The sequence below is a fragment of the Geospiza fortis genome, unplaced genomic scaffold (assembly GCF_000277835.1).
Source record: "Geospiza fortis unplaced genomic scaffold, GeoFor_1.0 scaffold157, whole genome shotgun sequence".
NCBI lineage: Eukaryota > Metazoa > Chordata > Aves > Passeriformes > Thraupidae > Geospiza > Geospiza fortis.
Genome location: NW_005054314.1, coordinates 5,234,987 through 5,252,653, shown reverse-complemented (window position 1 = coordinate 5,252,653; position 17,667 = coordinate 5,234,987). Strand labels below are relative to the sequence as shown.

The window sequence follows — 17,667 nt, the reverse complement described above, 5'->3', positions numbered from 1 at the left end:
GCTCTGTGCTGTGAAACACCCCAAGTCATGCTCACATCCTCTGTGACAAGCAGTGGCTGCTGTGCAGGAATGGCCAGGCCAGTGCTGTGGTTTGGACAATGTTTTCTGCTTTGGTCAGAAATGTTGGGCTGTGAGCTGTGGTTTAGAGTCAAGGGTGCTTGCTGTCTGTGCTCCACTGAATCTCTGTGCCTCCCATGCAAAATAGTGATTACAGTAACCAGATGAGGGCTGTAATAATGTGGGTAATACTTTGCAGAGAACTTGTAAAACTTGATTGAATTTTCACTGTGCGTGCTGACTTCTCAGCAAGGGAGCTGAATGATTGTTTTCAGAGGGCACACACAGATAGCCTCAGCCCTGATACTGCCACTTTGTATGGGAACTAAGATGCCAGTCAGTGTGAGCAAGGCTGGAAAGACCTGGGCTTTATTGTTGCTCGGCAATCTTTTTGTACAGGGTTTTACAAGGTGCTACACAGACGTGAAAGGCAGAATGAGTAAGCAGGTAAGGAAAGTCAATTTGTGCAACTAAAATATATAAAAACAAAAGCATTCAAGCAGATCCTTACTAAAAATTTTATTTATACTACTGTCTGAATCCCAAGCCACCTTCCCTAAGCAACTTGGGAGGGATCCATTTCATTAAAGCATCAAGCCAAATTATTTTTCTTTCTTATTAAAATATTGAAGGTCCCTCTAAAGATAAGCAGTCATTTTCACTCTGAAGAACTTACTTTGTAGAATAAGTTTCATTGGTAATTAAACCACTTCTTTGTGACCTACATCTGCTTTTACTGGAACTTATTCTCTCTTTTATCAAATGATTTTCAAGCTGCTAGCTGGAACCTACCAATCATCTGCCAGCCACTTAATTATGGGACCAATGTGCAGAGCTTTTCTGCTCCATGCACTGTAGCTCTTGCAATGAAAAGGGGGAATGTTGAGCCTTGTGTCATCAGTATTCATGTACTTGCATCACCTGTATTTACATTTTGGTTTTGTACTTACAGAACTCTTCAAAAGCCTCACAGGCCCCCTCCCCTTGGGGTGGCAATGGAAAGTGAGTATTTTCTCCTGAGTACTTCTGTCTGGGAACAAGTGGTTCCAAGAGGAGGGGAAGTGTTTTTCTGCCTCTCAAGGCAAAGGACAGGTCATGGGATCAGTGTTTTGGGGGCTGCAGGTATATTTCAAACATGTATAATGTATAAACTGTTCTGGGCTATAGAATTGATCATACAGCTGCCTTGGGCTCGTGGGGGCGAGGGGCTCCCACTGGACTAAGTCAGATCCCCCTGTGAGACATCCAGTGTGGGTAGGAAGGAAGAGCTGAATCCCACCTTCATCCCTGCAAAGCCTCCTTAAGTCTAAAATCAGACATGGTGGGTCTGTGCTGAATTCTTTGACAGTTTACTTCTCAAGCCAAATGAAGGCCATAAAAATATCAGTTAATTAGCTGGCAAGTACCATGACACTTTAGGAAGCCAAAGTAAAGTTAACCTTCATTGCAATGATTTTTCAATGATTCGTTCAGCAATGAAAGACCAATGAATATTTCATTGATATATGGTAAGTGCTGTTTAATAAAATTGAAGGTATAATAGTGGTGAAAATGTGAAGGCACTTAGTCAGCCAATTATCAGTGGCTTCATATTAACGTTAAAACACCCTCACCTCAGGTATGAAGTCAGGGTAATGCAGTTATGATCAGAGGAGGTGCATTGCTGCTGCATCCTTGCCTTTATCTTGCAATGGCTGTTGCCAGCTGACACACATTTCTCTTTTGTCCCGGTCACACATCCAGACATAAGTAAAACAAAGGTGAAGGACTTCACCTTTTTTTCCATCTTTATTTGAGTAGGCTAAATTCTAGGTGAAAATGATTATTGTTAATGGTCTCTTTCTGGGGTTCAGAAGAAGAAATGGCTATTAGACATGCCAGGGCAACAAAGAAGAAGGGGTCGAAGTTTAGCACACAAAGAACTGAAGTTTTCAAACAGACTTTGTTCTCAATCAGTGCAAAACCAAAAATTCCAACATTTTGCTGAAAGTGAAATATTGCCTCAAACAATTGAAAATATTTTGGGGCATAGATATGTATATATACACACCCCAAATACTCAGTTATTTTGAATATGTATATATAGAGCAATTAAAGTATAGATTGTAACACAAGCTAAAGTGATGAAATAAGAAATCACTTTAAATAAAAATGAAAAAGATATTTTAACACTGGAAAAGCAAACACTAAATTAAATTATTCATTATGTGCCAGTTTTTTCCAGGCATTGATGTGTCAGTGAAACTTTGTATCATAATAAAAATACATAAATGTTAACATAAAGTTTTAGTGATCAAATAGACCACTGGAGCATAACATCTCTTTTGTTCCTTAAGAAGGGGCTTGTGCATAAACATTTCATGAAGCAGAAGTTATCCTTTTATTCCTGTCCTATAATAGACCCCTATGAAGTGTGTGCTCTGCAGGTGATGACATCTCCCTCACTATTTAAAGGAGCTATTAGGTGTCCAGGATTGAATAAGTAGGTTTTGTCTGGAGGAGAAAATTCTTGTCTGGCCACAAAGTAGGCAGCAGAAACCCAGCCTCCAGGTCAGCATCACTTCTAACATAACACCCAGCTGATCAGTCTGTTCCCATTAACTTTGGAGATAAGGAAGGAAAGCTCTGAAAGTGCACATCTCTGTCTTCTGTTCAGAGCAGGAAGCACTTGACATGTGAGAGTAACTGAGTGACAAGGCCGTGTTATAACAGCATTATTGTGACACCTGTGACCCAGTACACAGAGAGCACAGCCCACACTCAGGCCTTGTGTCCCCCCTGTGTGGAGCCTCAGAAGAAAGCAGCTCTCGAGCTGGCCCAGAGCTGCCATCTATCTCAGGTGGCTCCTCGTTCCTCCAAGGTTTGTCACAGACCTGGTGCTGCCATTGGCAGCTTCTGCTCTGCCTTTCCCAGGGCTACTTGCTCTACAGTTTCCTCTTTGTGTCAGATGGGAAGAGAATTCACACACCACAGAAAAAAAAGACCAAACACCTTCCAGCACATGGCATCACTGGAGATGGAGCAGCAGCCTGGTGCAGGATGGGGGGACAGTGGGGTAATCTCATGTATTTTTCTTTAACAAAGCAAAGCTTATCATTGCCATGGAGTGTAGTCTAGTCAGGATCTCAGATCCATCAAAAATCACAGCTTGGCTTACTGGAATTTCTGCCTACTTGTTTGAAAGGGTTGTGAACCTCTACAAAGTTGGCCCAGGTTCCATCCTGGCAATGAAACAAATTTTCTCTGGTTTCATTACAGAAATGTTTCCCACCTCTAGCGACAGAAAGCACAAAATACAGAGATTTAGTAGACTCACCACAGTAATAATGGCTGTGCACAACAGGGTAAATCCAATGAACAATGTGCTTTATTTGGCAGAAGTGCGTCAGCTGGTTGTAAGTGGCTCTAACAAAATACTCTTGGTCTCCTCAGATACTTATCATTTTTAACTGCTCCCAGACCTAATCTAGTATAGTTCAGCTCTTCTGTGCAATAAAGACACTGTGGCAAGTCAGGTAACCAGGATCTTTTGAGACTTAAAAATAAAGTATTTGTACATTAGGACATGCTTAAACTCTAACCCATAAGCTGGGTAAAAAGCTACAAGCTGCCAAATCAATGTGATCTCCAGCTCTGGAAAAAGAATGTATCACAGGAGCCTGTTGTTGAGCACAGGTTATAGCAGGGCACTGCTGGAAAATCTGCAGCAAAAGCTGTTGCCATTGATGCCTTTCAGCCCAAGGCTGTGCTGCTGTGTCAGTCTGTCCTGCAGCACCCTGAGGTGTCAGCAGGTCTGTGCCCAGGCAGGGCCATTGACAGTGGCCTTTAAAGCCAAGAGGCCAAGCCCTTCTGTCCTGGGCTTTGGATCAGGCTCAGTGACTGAGCTTGATGCTGTTGCACAGCGCGAGGCATCTACAGCTGCATGTCCAGAGAGGGGTTGCAACATCCCTGTCTGGAGAGTTTTGGTCTCTTTGCTTCATGCAGAGAGTGCCACGAGAGTCTTGGCCCTGCATCTCAAGTGTGTTCCACAGCAAATAGAATGCTTTTGTTCAGGCAAGTGCTTCCAAATGGGTGAATGGAATTACATCCAGCTGGGGCTGGTCACCAGTGATGTTCCCCAGGGCTTGGTACTGTTTCATGTCTTTATTGATGATCTGGAGCCCCCTTGATCTTGAAGGGGATCAAGGGCACCCTCAGTCAGTTTGTGGATGACACCAAGTTGGGCAGGAGGGTGGCTCTTTTTTCTTTTCCTACGTAACAAGTGATGAGACAATAGCCTCAAGTTGTACCAGGGGAGGTTTAGATTGGAGATTAGGAATAATTTTTTCCCCAAAAGGGTCATCAAACACTGGAATAGGCCACCCAGGGGCTTGGTTGAGTTGCCTTCCCTGGAGGTATTTAAAAGTGTCTTGGTGTCAGCATGGCATGTGTGGACATGGGCTACTGGTGGACTTGATAGTTCTGGATTAACTGTTGAACTCGATGATCTTAAAGGTGTTTTCCTGAACAAATCCCTGATCCTATAAATTTTCAAAGAGAATAGCTGTTCTGTGAGCATTCAGCACTACACAGCTCTAAACAAGAACGTGCTGTGCTGACCGCTGCACTGCCTGCAGCCAGCAGGTGATTCCTAATTGATGGCGTTAGAATTAAAGGAAAATCTATATTAGAACATTAGTGCCTCACTAAGTAGGTAACTTAAAACACTGTGCTGTGCAGAACCGTGTGGATGAACTGTAGGCAATTAGAACAAATCTCCATAGCCTTAAAAGAATCCTATGGAGATATTCATAATCCTGCAGTACCCTCAGGTCCTAATACTGCTCTACAGGGTGCTTTTAAGACTTGCTCTTCACTTATTGTGGTGACTGTTTTTGGAGCAAACTGTCGTTATGGTTTCCAGAAAATACTTTGATAATAAGCCAATATTGCACATTGAGTGTTTTCTAACTGCCATTGCAGCTTCTGGCAGCAGGTAGAAAAATCATTACAGCTATGAGATGCTTCTTTCTCTGAAAGATTGCTCTATTTTTCTGATAGATTTTTTTTTTAAATAACAGGTTCATTTAAAGGGAGAATTAAATCCCTTTTTATTTTCAGTCATTCCCAGTTGATAAGCTGTCCTTTCTCATAAAGTCAGGAGGGTACCCCCACACGCTCCCCCTTTACTGGGGTGCACTTTTCAGGTGCATTTGGGACAGCAGTGAAGTGGGGGGCGTGAGGGGGCCTCACTCTCTCTCTCTGCCTCTTGCAGGAGCACAGAAACCCCCTCGCCCATGTCCCTGAGCCCGTCCCCTGTCAGCTCTGCTGGGAGCAGCTCGGGCAGCGCCGGCTCATCCTCGGCGGGGACCATCACCATTCCCCAGCGCATCCACCACATGGCTGCCAGCCACGTCAACATCACCAACAACGTCCTGCGCAGCTACGAGCACTGGGACATGGCTGACAAGCTGACCAAGGAGAACAAAGGTGCCCCCTCTCTGCTGTCTCTGTGTCCCCTTTGGCTCCCCAGCTTTCACTTTCCCGGTGCTCTCTGGATTTGGAGCCAGAACCAGCGCATCTAGGAGCACAACTGTGACAGCTTGAGCAAACAGACCAAATCTGCTTGCTGGTGGCTGTAGCCAATGCGTATCTTCTCTTGTCAGGCACAGAGGGGGATGTGTGACACACGCTGAACATGGGGTTATCAGAGCAGCTGGCAAATAATTTAGTGAACACAAGCCCCAAGTGATGAGAGCTTTTAAGTCTGCAAATTCGTTCACAGTTTCAGCCTCTTGTAGAGCACCAAGGTTATTTTCAGATTGCTCTGTCAACGTGTTTAAGACTATTAAAATGCTAGCTAGGATAATAAGCAAACATTAGATGTTGTGTTTATGTGGGGAGTCCGATTAGGAGATGTCCACTGAAAGCCATGACCTTGACTCTCCTTTGATTGGATTGCAGATCTGTTTGTTAATTCCCAACAACAAAATGTAAGTCTTTACCACAGTCATTTCAAAGGAGTTTTGGCAAGCAGTTTGTGACTGGATTGTATCAAGTATAGTGGAGTGACTGAGATATAACTAAGGGACAAATTTGGCCTGTTGTTGAACTTCCCCAGCTGTGAACTTCCCCATGACAACATAATTATTCAGACTCCAGCTTTGGGCTTGCACAAATCACTGAGAAAGCTTCCTTTGACACTAGAGGTACAGAGCCTAACTAGGAAATAGTCTCATCGTGAGTTGGCTCATTCTCTTAAATTATAGTGAGATTTCAGATGGCCGACTTGTCCTGACAAATGTGCTTGCTGTATGCAGTTTGATCTTACTCCCATTAATGTCAGTGGCAAATTTCCACTGATTTAGAGAAACTGAGCTTGAGATTTATAGAGTTTTATGTCTGAATGGTGGGTCATAATGATCCATCCCTGGATGAGGAACAATAATAGAAGTTCTGTCCAGTCCTCCCCACTGCTTCTTGTCTTTGTTCACATTGATTAATTTAGTAGCAGTGCAGTCATCTTGGATTTTTTCCATAGCTGCATCCATTTTCACAAAATGTGAAAGCGATTCCCTGTCAAATGTAATGCAGAATGTTACAGTGGGAATGCAGAAGGATGCCCTGATAGGAGGAAGAGATGGTGATAATCTTGTAATTAGCCCTGTGTGTTGTGGAGTTGTTAAATGTTCTACTTGGTATTAAATCAAAATAGCTCAGGCATTCAGCCAGCAGACAGAAAATGTACCCAGCCACTGCTGTTATCAGTCCTAGAGCTGGATGAGAAAAACCTGCTGATTCTCTTTCTGCATTTTCCTCCCTGCTCTCTTCTTTGTTCTCATTTTGATTTATGATCAAATAAACCCAATTCTGCAAAGCCATATAGGAATACTCTTTATTCAGATGAGCAGTCCCTTTGACTTTACTGGGACTGGATGCATGAATAAGGGTTTCTCACATGAGCAAGACATTTAAGGTTGTGACCTGTTCTCTCATATCTTGTTTCACAACCTGCAGACATGTTACAGGGAATGCAAAGTTCATGTTACTTCAAATTTCATTTAAGTATTGTAAACCATTGGAGAGAGATCAGTTTCCTACATGCTATAGCATGTCTGCCTTTATATATTTTCTGGAAAGATATCTCATTTCTAATTAAGTACTTGATTTAAAGTTGCATGCTTAAACACAAATTGCAATTTGAAAAATTCATGGTGTAGCAAAAAGTATATGAGAACTGCTGTGGTACTCTGCAGGTCTTCATCATACCACATGAGGGATTCTCTTTAAAAAAGGATGTATTCAAGACACTTTGACATGAGAAACGCTGCAGTGTTTCATGAAAACTGGCTGTAATTGTTTCACTAGATGTCATCTGCACCTCTCACATAATTCAAAGCACCTTTATCTGGTTGGCTGGAACACGACTCACACTTTCTCTGTAGTGATCTCCAGTCCACCTTTGCCAGCTGTCTCAGCTCTGCTGCACTGCCCAAGCTCTGCTGCACTGGCCTGTGGACTCAAAACTGCCACGTGACAGCAAACAGGACAGTTCAAACCCCAGACTCTGCTGTGAGTCCCAGGTCATCATTTGACCTCTCCCTCAGGAGCTTGGGCTGTCAGTTCTTTATAAAAAAATGAGATTTTCCTCCCTCTCATTGAAATAAGAATGATGTCAAAACCAAAAAACCCACACACCTGCGAAGAAACCCTGATAAGATAAAAATATAGTTCCTTAAAAAAAAAAAAAAAAAAAAAAAAAAAAAAATAAAAAAAAAAAACAGAACAAAACAAAACCAACCAGATTCAGTCACTTTTGTGAGGTTTTTGTGGTCAGCTCTAATTGTTTCTGTTGTCTTCTGAATCACAGGGTGTGTCTTGCATAAGAATATGTCCTTGATGATCTGTCCTGAGATGGGTATAAAACTGTGGCCTAATAGCAATTACCTCTGGGTCTTACTGTTGCCATGAGTGCTTCTCAGGTCATGCCCATGCAGTCACAAGGAATTTCCTCCACACTGTAGGAGCTGTGCAGCCGCCCCTTGTCCACGGCTGTCAGCTTAGCTTTTGTGCTCCTCTGAGTCTGCTGCACGCTCCCAGTTTGAACTTGACTCATGTTCAGCTGGCTCAGAGCAGCAGACAGAAGCCTTTCTTTGTCAGCCTGACAAAAGATGTGCCATTAAAATAAAAATGCATAGCAAGAGGGAGAGCAGCAGAGCTGCGACCCGCCAAGCTGATCTGGTTTGAAAAGGAAAGCAGGAACATGCTGCCATGTACCTCTGGTGGAATCCCCTGGTCTGTAGAGTTGAGAGTGTGGGGAGAATAGATGGAGTTTGGCATAAACCTGTGTCTGTAGCAGGCCAAACTAAACTGCAGATTTCCCAAAGCCCAAGGGAAGCTTTGTGTTGGATCACCTAAAGTGGTGTTGTTCACCATCTATAACATCAAACTCTCAGCTGACTTTACAAGATTAGATCTTTTTTTATGCTTCTGAAGAAAGCAGGACTTTTTCTCTGCAGTAGAAAACTACCAGCTCTGTAGGGAGCAAGACCTGTTCTCTCACGCATAAATTTATTAAGTGGCTTCAGTGCCTGTAGCTTTTTCCAGAAATATTAACCTGAAATTAGGCTTTAAGGTGAATTCTTAGTGTTTAAAGCAATTATTGTTTATTTGAGCCTAGAATGAGATCTCTAGAATTCAAGCAAGATAGTGCACTATTTCATTTCAAAATGTATTGATTTTACACTGGAGGAGATGAATGAAAGACAGAGAAAGGAAGATTAAAAGTAGCTGCTGGCTGCAGCATCTGAACAGCACTGGTGCTAGCCCTGAGCTCTCGTTATGCTTGCCTCCAGCCAAATCACTTTGTGCTCTGATACTGCTGTAGCTCCCAAGCTGACCAGGGTCAGGCTGTCAATACTTGGATAGAAGACCTCAAAGCAGCACTTACTCGCTGAAGAAAGTACTGATAATGATTTTGTACCCAGCATCTGCTTTCCTGAAGTGCAGCCAATGCAGTGCTGGCTGGCTCAGTGCGCTGGATTGCAGACAGGGTGAGAATGTGAGGGCTCAGCCATTCCTTACTGTGATTGTTGGTTGTTATCTGAGCTCTGAGGGGTTTTAAGTGAGAGCAGGTTCCCACTTGCCTAAATATAGTGTAAGTGTTGGATATGTGGGAATGCCTGTGCCCCAGCAAGCATAAAGAACTGTGGGAGAATACAGGACACAATTCAGGTCTCCATTGACAGCAATTAGGAAAGGTCTGTTGGCCCTAACAGGATTAGTCTTTCACCCAGAGAGCATCTAACACATGACATAAAGTAAACTGGTGTGTCGCTTCCTAACTGGGGCTCTCTGTTTAGTGACCTCCTGTTAACCCTTCCCGACCAGGAATCCCAGGGTTGGGATTCTTCCCCCTTAGAGGTTCCCGTCTCCAAGAAGTTATTTTCCTGCTGTGTTGTCTCTCTCCTATTCCTCCCCAGCTCCCATCCCACACTCATCCTCTGGGGCCTGCAGCTGCAGCAGGATGAGCAGAGGGCCAAAATTGCTGCAGTGACAGAAATTAGAGGGTGAGGAAAAGAGCAAGAAAGGTCTTCTAGCCTGGAAAGATCCAGTCTAGCCCTTCATGTCTGGGAAGGAGTACAGCATGGAAAAGTAATGCAAGATTTATTGCCAGCTATTTAAATCATACAGTCAGCAAACCTAATCTTGAAAAACTGACAGTGCAGATGATCAGAGTTAAAGGAAGACTACTGACAATCACTCATACCATCCTGTGGTAGACTTCCAGCACGGATAATCTAATTTGGTTTGTTTCAATATATTGTTGTCATTTAAATTCTTTCTTACACACCATGTGCTCATGTGCACAACCGTCCTTAGAACTCACTGGTTACACTGTGCTGCTTCTGTGTGGTAAATCATGGTAGTACCTCTATTTCTGCACCATTGCCTGAAAAAATGCTTCTGTTTCTTATGTATTGCAGAGTTCTTTGTAGAGCTGGACTCAGTGATGGGACCCTTAACACAACACAGCAGTATGACCAATCTGGTTCGTTACGTTCGCCAGGGCCTCCACTGGCTCCGCATCGAGGCTCATTTGTTGTAGTGACTGCTGCCCTGCTCATGACATCCCCATTCTTCTACCTCTACCAGCGCAGAGACGATCACTGGTGGAACTCCACTCATTTTTGGAAGTTTATTCATGTAACTTCATTTTTATTGCCTTTTTTAATATCCTATCTATTGGAAGTAGAAGTCACCATAAATGAAACTTATGACTCAAGAGCAGTATGTGTTGTACCATCTAATCATCTTTGACAATTTTCTATGCCTTGTGTCTCCTGGATCCTGCCATCCTTATGTGCTTTATGGAACGGTACATTCCCTGCAGTGTTGTTTTAAGTCCATGCTGCCTTCAAGTGAAAACAAAAAAAGCACTTTGAGAAGATATGGATTCCTGAGAAATAGTACAAAGCGTCTTAAATATTTGAGGGTATATATGAGAAGTCCCTTCTGAAATAAATTAGTAGAAGTTATAGCTATTCATTCAAAATCATCTTCTGAACCTGAACCAAGCTTTTCGACGCTTAATTCTGGCATCATTACCTGACTCAGTACATTCCTAAGATTTCATACTCCCTATGGGTTTAATCTCTAAAAGAGAATGTTGAATATCTTACAGGTACATAATGTAAGATCACCAAAGGTGTTAAGAGGTAAAAGGTTGAAGGAATGCCTCATTAAAGAATGATGACACACTATGCAATGAGGTTTTGATATTCCATTCTTCCTGTTTATTGTTGGCTTAATAATTTCAGTAGGCAGCAGAATTTATTGCAATTTTTAGGCAGTTTCAAAATATTAGCTTTCTTAGTCTTATCTACCATTCCTGTACTAAATCTGTGAATTTTCTTTCTGTTTTACTGTTTAGTCTCAAACAAATACTTATCCAAGATTTTTCTTCATAGAACAATCTCTCCTTGCATAGTGACTCACTGAAAGCAGATTTTAACAGGACTACTGCACTCTAGGCATTGATATTGTATGTGGAAGTCCATTAATAAGTGTATGCAGATTATTCATGAACTATCTACAAGTTTAACTAACCAGCTACTGTTGAAACATTATAATTCCATGTGGCATCAATTTTCACCTGTTTTGTTCATTTCAGAGCATTAGAAGCGAACAGTATTATCTTGCTATCTTGAAAACATTGTCAAATTAAATAAAATCACCAGATTTACCCAAAAGCAATATAACATTTGTCTAATAATGGCCATGAATACTTCAGTCAGATTACCTTTTTTCCAAGCTCTGCATCTGTTTACCCATGCTGTCATGTTTTGGACCATTCCTCTAATGCGTGAATAATAATGAGACAATTCAGATAGAATTTCAAAGCAATTGTGAATAAATTGCACCATTTCACATTTGCTCTTTCCTCTTATTTTTTTCCCTGTTATAAACTGCACTGCTCTTCTGGTGCCACTGCAAGAAGCACTGGTGCATGAAACAAAACAAAATGAATTTATATCAATAATTCACAAGACTTTAAATGGTCTCATCTCATTCTTGATATAACGCCTGCATACCTTAGTGAACTGTAAATTCCATTTCTATAAACAGAAAATGCTCATAGCAATGTAAATATTATTCTGTCTCATCTCATTGAAATAATACAATATGTGTATTAAATGCCATCCAGATATTAGTTAATTGTAATTACCTTCTGCTATATAAATCTGTATATTCTTTAATCTGGTGAGTTATTGGATTCTACTCACTGGGTTGTGACCAGATAAATAGGACAAATTTGCATTTAAAAGGTTCAGACTGTTAAGATTTTTAGAGCACGCCTTGGATATTTGCAATAAGAGCAGTTTAAGGACTCTGCCCAGTGCACATTTAAGACAAACATTTCAGTACTGTTGCATATCAGCTCCCTGTAGTACTACCTTTTCTTAAAAACCAATAATTCGTAACATTTTGTTCCACAAAACTGTGTTGTAAACATAGCCAACGTGCATCATTAGAGAAATCATCCAGCAGGGTTTCTGCAAAGGACATTTGCAGAACATGCCCATCCTGTATTATCTGCACATTCCTGTTCCTGAAGTGGTTGATTCAGCCTTATCTGTTCTCTGAGGGTTTCAGTAACACGGCTGAAACCTGAATCTGACACATTGGTCATGCCAACCTGGCCCCAGGAGCTAATGAATAAAACCACAGCAGTGAGAACTATTCAGAAATGTAATGAATGGTGGTGGTTGGGGTTTCTTTAAAGAAAATGAAAATGGAACATTTTAAATATTTTTTTAACAGTACTTGAGATGAGCTAAGGTTGGGCTGATTTTGTCATAAGCCAGAGTTTTCCATTCTTTTTGCAAATAACTATTTCTAATTAAGGGCATTGTCATCACTTGCTCCTTTAATGTAGATTGAAATCCAAGACTTCCATGCATTTACAAGGGATGCAATGTCTTGAAAGACAGTCTTCGGACACAGGACTCGTCAGAGTTTGCTGCAGCCACTCAGTGATCACCATATATTACCTTTTCCCCGTTACTTGTGGTAAACAGGCTCCTATCCCTAAATTTACCCCATGTTCACAATCTTTTGCTTAAACAGCTTAAGGAATTAGCCCTCCTGGTTTTGTATCCTGTGACTTAGGATGAAATGCATGCTGAATCAGTGGCATGATGATAAGTCCAGCAGTCAAGTCTAGGATCACAAGCCAACTTACTATTAGCAGTCTTGTTTCAAAAGCGGCTTAGAAACAAATTAAATATGGAGAGTAAATTACTGTCTTATCCCTGGGGATGATGCTTCTTTTGGGTTAGTTATTAAGGATTATTGCACTTTTACAGGCACTATATTCATCTCATTTCAATTGCCAACATGTCATCTTCATGGAATCATTTTACCCCTTAAAATATTACTTCCAGCAGAGTTAATCAAATAAGATTGTTTGTTTGTTTCAATCCATGGGGAAGCAGCATGTCTGTGCTTGGGCATTTGCAATGTCTGCACTTAAAACTGCCCAAATTAAGCTTTCAGACTCATGAACCAAGCACCAAAATTTACAAGATTGGCTTAAAATTGTGGTTTGGTTTTGTTGGTTTTTTAAAATAAACTCTTTGGTTCTTGTATTGCCTTCTGGATTATGAGCTTTGGGACTGGTTTCATGACACATTTTCAGGCATTTTACAAGCGTGCCAAGGGCTGGAACTGACACATTTCTTTTTAATACTGATAAACTGGAACAGTGATGTAATCTCTTGACTCCTGTAGCTGGGTTTAAGAAGGACACCAAGCTTTGTAGAACACTGCCAGAACTGACAAGACTGTCATTTGTGACCCATGCCTGAGGTTTGGAGCAATATCAGGAGTTCAGCAGTGAAGGGAGCAGGCCTGTCAAGGGCTAAACTCAGGCATTTGGGATGCAAGACCCAAGGGCAGCAAAGTCCTAAATGCTCAAGAGAGGCATTTACATAGCACTTAACCTCCACTTCGAGGGCTGCAGCAGGTCTTAAGGATTTGACAATGTGCAGGCAGAATATCCAGCTCCAAGTGCAGTGAACATCTCCAGCCATGTGATGTGTGTTGGGTGCTCTAGAGCAGGGAGCTGAGGGAAAGCCTTTTTGTGATCATGTTGGTGGCAACTTTCATGGCTTGCATCTTAATTTCACTTTTTCTTACATGTTCTTTGGACTTTCAATTATTTAAATAGTCTCTCTGTGAATAGATTGCCTCATTTATGAATTATCTCCTTTGAAAAGTAGAGACAGATCTGTTGATAGTTATGTGGGGGATTTTAAAATAAGAGGATTGGAGATATTCATTCCTCCTAAAGAAACAAAATAAGCCAATTGAGTCTGGAATTTAATTTCCATGCTTTTTAAAATTTCACAGATTTTATTATGTTCTTCTGTTATGACAGTTTAGATTCACTGATGTTTTTAGGTACTTTGGAAAAAACTTTTTATCAGCATTTAATGCTGTCTAAATCCAATTATTAGTTTTGTGAGTGTAAATTAACAGATAACAAAAAATGGGGCTGGTAGGGATTCTGACTCAAGTATTAACATACTTTTTTACTTGGAGTTCAGGAGAAACTCCATGCTGTATTGAAGCAAGGCCAGGAGTGTGTGAGTGTGTGTACACATCTGTGTGGATTTATATGGGGATTTGCAGCAGAAAGTTCCTGCTCATTACTTCATAGCACAGGAGAAAAGATATGGTAGCTGGAAACAGAAAACACTCCTACCACTGCTAGTGGTAGTGGCATTATTCAAATGTTCCTCTGTAGTTTGTGCATAGTCCTGTTTGCACCTACTGCCTCTTGCAGACAATGAAGGTGTGGCAGAAAGTAGCAACAACTCTGTCATTTTAGTCCTGTGGTCCCTGAAGTCAGTGTAAGAATGAATGTGCTGTGTCAGTGTGCTGGTTTTGAGGTTAACTCATTTGCCATAGACCAGTGTCTTGAAGTTTTAAGAAAGACAAAATATTTAACAAGACACCAAAGAAAATCAAGTTGCCATTCTGAAGCAAGTGTAGGAGTGTCCCAGCTGTAGGCAGGCTGCAGACCAGGGCTCTTTGCAAAGGGCCTTTCCTTCTCAGCATCTCCCTGACCACACCTGAATGCACTGGGAGTGAGGCAAAGGGGATGAAGATGGAAAACTAATCCACTGTCCTTATGACATCTTCCAGCTTTACTTTACAGCTACTTTATAAGTACAAATAAGTCTTAATCTTGGGAGAGCTCAATTCCTCAGTTTCCAACAATCCTCCTGAACTTCCATGATATAACCAGGGCACACCAATGCATATAGGCATTCTCTGTTGTCTAATAAGTCTGTATGGGGGCAAATTTTGGTTGATCACTTGATATTTAGCCTAAATGTATAGGGTAAAAGCTCTTAGGGTCTCCTTCATGACTGGAACCTCTCTGCCCCTGAATGCAAAATGTTCCTGCCTGACTTAGAGAGTGGTCATCTTCTCCCCAGTACCCTTGTCAGACCTGCCTTTCTGATGGACTTCATAGCTTTCCTTAAGCCATTTTGTTTCAGAGATGTTTTGTCTTCCAAGATCAGGGATTCTGATCATCTCACACCACTTTAAACCTCTTGTGGTGGCTGCTGAAGCCAGGGTAGATTGTGTTCAGATCTTGTGTTCAATTCAGGGGAGCCTGTGGCTCTATAGAGAGATGAGAGCAAATTCAGGTGCAGATGAGTTACTGCATAAAGCTGGTGTCACATGAGAATCGAGCCTGGCCTCATCAGGAGGCACAGCACTGTGATGAAAAGCTGTTCCCAGAATCACAGGCTGTGTAGTGACATGTCAGGCAGCTCACTGGCACTGTCATGATATTAGGCAATGGTAAAGATGTCAAGAGTGGTGTAAAGGAAGTGGGGCAAGCTGCTGTGCTCTGGCATTGTGAATTTAAGCTGAGTGTGCTTCTTGGGAAAGGGGACTTATTACTGTTGATGTGTCCTGCAAAATAATACCTATACCATGGTATCCTGTGAAATCAGAATACAGCACCACCACTTCCAATTCTTCAGTGCACCTCAGAGTGCCACCTCATGTCACTGAGAGGTAATTCTGGTCACTACCCTGAAGTCACCATCCAGTTAAAGCATTATTTTTTACTTTATTTTTACAACAGAAGCAAGGACCAAGCGCAAAGGCCCAGCAGCCACCTCGGGCAGCATTGTGTGACCTGATGTTGCCTCCCACAGGCTGTGGAGCCACACAGAGCTCCTGAGCCCTCAGCCTGCTCTGGGTGTTGGACTGCTGCAGGTCTGTGTGCTGTGGATCCCCACCCAGCCCTGTCTGCTGCACTGGGGGAACAGTGCTGGGCCCAGGAGGGACCCCAGCCCCACTGCCTGGTGAGCAGAGCTGGGGCTCTGCATTGTTTCAGGCCTTGGTCCTGTGCAGCTGCAGCTGGACTGGGCTTTGAGCACTGCCTGGTACTTGCAGTGTGTCTGGAAATGCCAGTCAAGCTGACAGAAGTGTGCTCACAGTGACAGCAGAGAGCTCAGCCCATTCCCACTGCTCACAGAACTGGAATTTAAATCATGCTGTCCACAGGACCACTCATGTTTACAGGACTCCAACGGAGTCCCACTGATGCCAGTCTAAAAAGGCATATGAGTGGACAATGCAGCTGTTGGAGGCTTGTTTTCCTCTTGATTTTGAGTTCCTCTGTCTGCAAGTCCCATAAGCTCTCTGTGCTAGATATGAGTTTGCTCACAGCTGTGTGAGTGTCACCCTTTGTACTACCACTGAAAGACCCTTCAAGTATAGATAGCCCTAGTTTCCACTCAGTTATTCTCAGAATTCAAAGGAAGGTCAGATTCAGAGGTGAATTTAATTGTTTTATTGAACAACAGTAACCACAGTGGACCAAAATTTGAGCTAAGCAAATGTAAAATAACTTGGCTTAACTGGTGGAATTCATGGGACCAAATTCTGCTGTCATGTGGCATTAGTGCAAGTCTTAGAGAGCTTGCTGAATACTGTTTATCAAAGGAGAAGCTGGATAACAAAAATGGTACAGCCTTCCTGCAGTTGTGTGTATTAAGCCAGAACTTGAGTCGCGTTAACCCAATTAATTTATGGAATTCCATCCATTTTTGTTCTTGCTGGGCACTCATCTCAGTGAAAGTAGTTCAGGGTCTGTGTACTAGAGCTGGAATAACTGCAAGCAGATTTGCTCTTCAGCAGACCATGTGTTGGGTCAGCCCTGGCTCAGGGAAACCACCACTGACTTCGTGACAAGTAACAATGCTGTGGACTCAGAGAAGCTTTGACCCACTGGCAGGAGACATTTACCCTTGGATTTATGAAATAACTGAGTAGTGGATGGCAACACAAATGTTTTATTTATAACAGAGGTAGAGTACAAGTTCTTCAGCTGCTGTAAACTGGTGAAGGAGTACTGATTTCAGTGCAGTAAATCCAATGTGCACACACCAAGGAGCAAACCCTCTAATCCCAGACTAATTTTTGCCAGTATATCTCTATGCAGATAAACTCCCAAAGCTTTTATCATCATGCCTTTTTACTGATCATGCCATTGAAATTATTAACATACCATAATCCTTGCCTGTGAGGAAATATTGTACATTGCAAAGCTGTGCAGTGTACAGCCCATCATAAAACTGCTTTAGACCACACAGTCTGGAGATGCATTTTATTTTCAGAAACGAGACAAGCAGAGCATCTTTTGATCTGATGTCAATTACACCTCACTCTGCACTTCCACAGCTGAGTTTTTCATACAGACTGAGTGATGCCTGCTTGCTTCTCATGACTGTGGGCCAAAGCCTCAGCTGATGCACCTCTAAGTAGCACTGTGGATGTCAGTGCTGATTTACACCAGCTGAAAAACCAGTCCTCTCCCTTTTCATACTGTGCTGCATGCCCTAATGCAGCTTTAGAAATGCACACTGGGGCTGAGCCTATAGTGAACTATTCTGATTCAGCACCAGATAATCCCTGCTAAAAAAATTGGAGGGTATTTTCTGCTTGCCATCTAGGCTTGCATATGCTTTGGTTTTTACTAAAGGCATGTTGCAATTTCATTACCTCCCAGTTTAAATACTTACTGGCATCAGCATTAGC

The 17,667-nt window shown here is 42.2% G+C and overlaps 1 protein-coding gene across 1 annotated transcript in view; it reads left to right on the top strand.

Moving 5' to 3' along the window:
- Positions 1 to 13,187, top strand: part of AFF2 (AF4/FMR2 family member 2) — a 239,960-nt gene extending 226,773 nt beyond the window's left edge. Inside the window, exons 18-21 of the mRNA XM_031056018.1 lie at positions 457 to 504; positions 1,010 to 1,059; positions 5,312 to 5,526; positions 10,023 to 13,187. Coding sequence (XP_030911878.1) covers positions 457 to 504; positions 1,010 to 1,059; positions 5,312 to 5,526; positions 10,023 to 10,144 — 435 coding nt within the window. The 3' untranslated portion in view covers positions 10,145 to 13,187. The remainder of the gene's footprint in view (positions 1 to 456; positions 505 to 1,009; positions 1,060 to 5,311; positions 5,527 to 10,022) is intronic.
- The last annotated feature ends 4,480 nt before the right edge of the window (positions 13,188 to 17,667 follow it).